The following is a 6,520-nucleotide window of genomic DNA, read 5'->3' on the forward strand; positions in this document are numbered from 1 at the left end:
ACATGTTTGGTATCTCTGAACTTGTACTAACCTGGAGAATCATTGCATGGTCAGTTTTACCATATAATGAATATGTTAAATAAATTTAAAAAAAAATAAATGGAAATTCACCATGTAATTTTGTTTGTTTGTTTTCCAATATAATGTGGCAAAATCAGCAGAGTAATTCAAAAGTACAACTCGTCCCACAAAAAAATAAGCAATCCTATGGCTACACTGATTGAAAAGTAAAAAAAAAGTTAAGTCTCTTAGACAAGCAGGGGGAAACACATGCATAATGAGGTATTAGTTTGTAAATTACCCAAAATAGTAAATAAAAAAAAAATAACATTTTGGATAAATTACCATAAGCTCGCAACCCACGTCAAGGGTCCTCATTATATTGCGAGTCCCTAACTATCTGAAAAAAAGGTCTGACTATCTTAAAAATAAAAAATCTCTGAGCTGAAGAATCCTATTCAGGTCCACTAGGTGGGACAGATGTTTTAGCATTCCTCGCAGCCTTTTTCAGATCAGAGTCCAGGAAAGGCATGTGGTTTGCCACTAAAAGGAGCTGAAAAGGCCTACACGGGTCCACTAGGTGAGCAAGAAGCTCAAGATATCGAGAGTGTAGGGGAACTAGCCATGGTATAGGCTGTGATTGATAGGGGCGGAGGTGTGATGCATATAGCTGACAATGGCAGACAGTGTGTTTGGTTATGGGTCATTATACAGTGTGGAAGCCATATACCATCGGATACTTATTTAGGGCATAGTATGGGCAAATTATTTTATGCTGAGTGTTATTTAAGGACACTTATTTAAGGGCACTGTGTCAAGGATGTGCGGCAGAAGACTGGAGAAGATGGAAGTCTGTAAGGACAAGCTGTGGAAGAGAAAAGTCATCAATGCATCTAGAGAAGACAGATATTGAAATAAAAACAAGAACTACTCCAATCCCAGAAGATGCCATCTATAAAGTACCTGGACCTAATTCTTTATCTGTGATGCGGATTACGTCTCGTCCTAAAAGTAGATAAAGAACCAAATCAAACAAATATTATACTTTTTTTTTTGAGGAATATGATCTAATATCACGTCTTAGTGGTAAAGTGAACCTTTAGGATTAGCAGATAATTTGGGCGACACGGTGGCTCAGTGGTTAGCACTGCAGTCTTGTGGTGGCTCAGTGGTTAGCACTGCAGTCTTGCAGCGCTGGGGTCCTGGGTTCTAGTCCCACCAAGGACAAAATCTGCAAGTAGTTTGTATTTTCTCCCCGTGTTTGCCTGGGTTTCCTCCCACACTCCAAAAACATACTGATAGGGAATTTAGATTGTGAGCCCCAATGGGGACAGTGTTGCAAATGTATGTAAAGCGCTGTGGAATTAATAGCGCTATATAAGTGAATAAATATTATATTATTATTCTATTTTCGTACTGCTTATGATTTTAGTTTCTTATTTATGTACTTATTATGGTTCTAGTGATGAATACACCACCACATTCAACATCACTATATTAATATATCACCAAAGGCATTAGAAGTACATGAATACAGCACTTGAACAACCATTACTACATATATGTCACCAGAATTACCATCAGTACATGACTATGGAACTAGATCCACCATCAGTACATGAATACAGTAATATTTGCAGCATTAGGTCATCAAACCTGACAAAGGACATTCACATGTAATCAAAATACTTCTCTGGGTACAGATGAGTTCCTGGTACAGGGTATTGTACACTCCTTGGGTCCTTTTGGCATCTATGATGGGGTGGATCCTTGATCTTTGCTGTCAATAATAGCACTCCTTATTCTACTTCTCCTTCATAGTTATTTTGTGAATTGGATTACTACGAAAATGCTATCTCTAATACACACACGCATGCGCACACAAACACAATGTATCCATTACAAAAAAACAAGAACAGATTAAAAAAAGTTTGTCCTTTTAGAAATATCAAGCAGATAGAAAAATAGATGCAATACAATTTAATTTATCCTTTTAAGAGTCACTTTTTTTCCATTTTTTTATGGCTACACTAAAAAAAATACTGAAATGATTTCAAATGGATAAGAACTGGACATGTGAAACCTAAAATGTGAAAAAGAAACCATAGGAATCCAGCAATGCAGAGAAACCAGTGTTGCAGATGTAAAACAGCTTTAGTAAATCAATGTAAAAATATCCAGACAGACCGTGGCATTAGTAATGGCAAATGCCCATGGGCTCCCCCTCTCGCTTTTTTTTTTCTTTCCAGACCACAAAAAAGTGGGTCTGGAAAAAAAAAATGGGGGAGCCCATGGGCATTTGCCATCACTAATGTCACGATCTGTCTGGAGAATTTTACGTTGATCTATTAAAGCTTTTTTTTATGTCTGCAACACTGGTTTCTTTGCATCGCTGGATACCTATGGTTTCTTTTCTCAATGCTGCATTGCCCGGATCCAGGCCGCTCTGAGCTGATCCTGGGAACCTCATACAAGGTGGAAGGGTGAGCTGACTTATTGCAGTGTGCATGAGAAGTACAGTGTTAGGTGAGAGCAGTAGATCAGCCATTAGACACAAACTTTACTTACAGGTTTTGTTAAATTACCAAAAAACACTCAATAACCATGCTGTCATCCATGGCCTTATTACGTCCCTAGTTTACTGTTAAATATTGTGAATTGAATTAAAAAAACCATTATTTTAGAGAACATGTTTCTTACAATACTCACACTTGGTGAAGCTTTTTTCTGCTTCCCAAAATTATAGCGCACAAAGCCCCGACTATAGGATCTGGTAATAAGGAAGTCTTCTGGAATTTCCATTTCAGATCCAAAAGTAAGTGTGGTGCTTTCTGCATGGATCACAATGAAAGGATTGCAGGCTTCTGTCCAATGATTTAATGTGTTCCTTTCTGGGTCCATTATCAAAGTCAAGCATTTAGCTGTCCACAACGTTTATCTCAGTTTCCTCTTCTCCATCTGCCATGTGGCTTCCGTGTGCTGAAATCTTTATTTTCCAAGGAACATCGAGGTAGCTGGAGACCGAGTGCACTGGATGCCGACAGCAGGGAGAGTGAGCGAAAAAATTCCCCAACATGCTCATGGCTTCTCTTGACAAGATCTTCCATCTCACAGATGGAGTAAAGTCTGAACATTGTTTCCAATCCGTGTACTCTTGGTACAAGGCGTCCGTTTTCAGTGCTTCAAACCAGGGCAAATATCCAGTGAGAATAACGAAAAGAAGAACCCCAAAGGCCCAGGTGTCTATACTAGAGCTCAAGATTAAAAATTCTTCATGTGTCAAGGCACATAACTCTGGAGCCATGTAAGGGATAATGTGTGACATCGCTGACACACAGGTTCCCACACGTTGGGTCAAACCAAAGTCACTCAGCTTGATATAATAGCAGTCTCTGTCCATAAGTAGCACGTTGTCCGTCTTCAAGTCCCGGTGGACCAATCCTCTCCTGTGCATGTAGTCCAGAGCACAGGATATCTGTATCGCGCATCTTTTGACTGCATCCTCCGGAATTCCAACCTGCAGAAAACAGATCAATATCATGAGATTTTCTAGTGTAGTGCCTTATCTAATTCAACAATACTAAACTTTGAAGATTTGTCTGGTGTTGGGGCAGTGGATGCTGCAGTAGATACAACAGTTGCTGTAATGATCATGTAGCATCAAACAATGAATTGAAATGTAAACCTCTTCTACCCATAGAAAGACTATGCTATTCCAAAGACCCCCATACACATTAGTCATCTATCTGGCTATTACCGGTGTATCTCGATTCTCCGCCTGATTGTTGGTGTCCATCTCCAACTTTTTTGTATTTTGTAATAAAGTATTGGTATATTACAGGAGAACATATAGTGTCATCCTTTCTTACCTGATTTCTGATGATATCATGCAAGGTGCCCGCTGGTGCCAACTCCTGCGTCATTATATAGTGATCCCGTGTACCAATAAAGATTGGATAGGTCCTAATAATGTCAGGGTGGTTAGAGAGAGTGATTGAAAAAGACAGCTCCCTCAAAGGTTTCCAGATGAGTTTGGTCCTTTCTCACTAGCTTCATAGCCAGTGGTTGTCCTAAAACAAAACAAAAAGAAAAAAGAAAATTATGTCCAAGATCTCCCATAGAAACACATTCCATCATCACTGACCGTAGACATGAGATATTTGCTGGTGAAATCACTGATTGTTGATCTCACTTTTATGAGGCAGACTCACTATAGTAGGTCGGGGACAGCTTGGATTTACCAGATTTAATCTCAAGTTTACTACTATAAAACTGACACCAGATGTGTTTGGCGGCCCCTTATCTCATTTTTCTTTCAAAATTAAATGTAGATTTGAATAAACCAAACGGTTTTCTTAGAGGAGACTCTGGGAAACGCAGACTAAGGCTGCCATGCACATCGGGATAAAGTTGGCCAAACTAGACAAATTCGGCAGATCTGGCTGAATATTTCAGGAGTTTGGTGTCATTAAAAATCTTTGGACAAGGGTCTGGGAATTAAAGGATCGGGAAGATAGAAACCCAGTGCACAATTGTTTTTGTTTTTAGGAACATAAAAATCACAATCCTGAGGAATACACATCATTTATAATTTCAGTGACAGCAATCTCTCCAGACTGACATGTACATAGGAACACTTGTCTCAGCTGGGGACAAAGGTTGAGCGGTTGGAGATTAATCTCATGATACTTTTTTACTCCATGGAGTTCTCCATGAGACCCACTGCCGGCATCATCTGGGAGACACTTATCTCGAGTGAGAACAAAAGTATTGAGAGACTGAACTCTATCGATCTTTGTGTTCTCCGATATCTTCTGTCAGTAACACATTAGAAGGTGCCGACCTCAGATATTTTTAGATGGCAATTTGTATGACATAAGAGAATAAATTTGGCCTTACATAGAAATGTATCTACAAACTATTGGCAAATGTAGAAAACCAATAATGGTTACTTACAGTATAACAAAAGTCTCCACTCAAATTGAAATATAACCTACAGTAAATGAACAAAGAGTACGTAATCCAAAAGATCACATATAAAAGAACGATTTTTTAAAAAATAAAATAAAACAATGAATATAAAAAGAGGTCACTCCAAACAGAGAAGGTTGAACATATTGGAAACTATCGAAAAAAACCACACACTTATACAAAGCAGCAAAAACTGCAAATGTAGTATCTACAAATTATATAATCTGATTTTTCGCATACACACAATACATTTGCAATTTTTGCTATTTTTTTTCTATGTGTGTGATTTTATTTATTTTTTTTTCGATAGTTTTCACTATGCTCAATCTTCTGGATCTGTTTGGTGTGACCTGTTTTAACATTCATTGTTTTTAATTTATTTTTGAATAAAAGTTGTTCTTTTGCACGACATTTTTTGGGTTCAGTTGTATTTCTTCATATAGATTACATGTATTGGCAAATGCAGCTGAATATGATGGGAACTATTGACATATAGATGCTCAGAAGGAATAAGGTTCCCAAACATTATCAGCAGCTAATGACCCGACACTTGTTTGGCCAACATCTATTCCTCCCAACCTCCCCGTACACATCCGAACATATTTCTGCCAAAATAAAGTCTGGGCAGATTCAAGAGTCCCCTATAACCTTACCATGGTGATATTATAGGTATTTATGACTTTTCTTCTATGTGTATGAGCATTTTTACAACATATGTTACTAAAATAGTCTAGCTCTGCCAGTGATCTACAGATAAATATCTCATCCCTGTGGCCAGTAAAGCACATGATCAGGTTTTTGTATAAATGTTATAAATTATACCCCATATATTATACATATTTTACCCCATATAGTATCTCAGCCTACACACATGACAAGCTTTTTTTTGTCCTTGTTCACATACCTATTAATTTGTCCTGTGCCAGTAGGACTCTTCCGTACGACCCCTGGCCCAGCTCCTTGATGATATCGTAGCTTTCAGAAATCTCCTGCATTTCCACGGTTTGGATGATGGTCTCCATCGTAGCTTTGAAATAGGGGATTCTTTAAGCTAAACAAATTCACTAGGACTGTAAAGGAAAATTTAAGAAATATGTTTAATACAACATCATGTGGTGATCCCAATCCTGAGTTCTCTGGGAATTTTCCTTTCTAATTAAGTTCCATCATAAATTAGAAACCAATGAAACGGAAAGATGTCAGTCCAGGAAAGGATGGGTGACAACTATTGAAAACTTATCTTTGTGCTGATATTGGTTGTTATAAATATTATACATGGAGATATTGTAATCAAAGAAAGTGACAAAATTAGGATTAACTTAAAATTATTCTATAAAAATGATGAAGTGTTTGTATTTAGAGATTATTTTGTATAATTTTGGTGATTAAGACAAGAAAATTATAATCTGTTCCCGGTGTAATGATACTAGAAAAAGGATTAATTGGTAAATGGTCATATGGCAAGAAGACCCCCAAACCCATGATACAGAACCCCAGTGAATATACTATTGAGAAGTAGTCTTACCTGGGTTGGGTTTTTGGTGAAGTT

The 6,520-nt window shown here is 37.7% G+C and overlaps 1 protein-coding gene across 1 annotated transcript; it reads right to left on the minus strand.

The window, feature by feature from the left end:
- Positions 1 to 2,917: 2,917 nt before the first annotated feature.
- LOC142297361 (serine/threonine-protein kinase SBK1-like) lies at positions 2,918 to 5,993 on the minus strand. Its single transcript, XM_075341591.1, is given in 4 exon segments — positions 2,918 to 3,517; positions 3,870 to 4,014; positions 4,016 to 4,070; positions 5,876 to 5,993. Coding segments are annotated over 4 exon segments (918 nt in total).
- Positions 5,994 to 6,520: the final 527 nt, after the last annotated feature.

Source organism: Anomaloglossus baeobatrachus, chromosome 3, assembly GCF_048569485.1.
Source record: "Anomaloglossus baeobatrachus isolate aAnoBae1 chromosome 3, aAnoBae1.hap1, whole genome shotgun sequence".
In the NCBI taxonomy this organism is placed as follows: Eukaryota; Metazoa; Chordata; class Amphibia; order Anura; family Aromobatidae; genus Anomaloglossus; species Anomaloglossus baeobatrachus.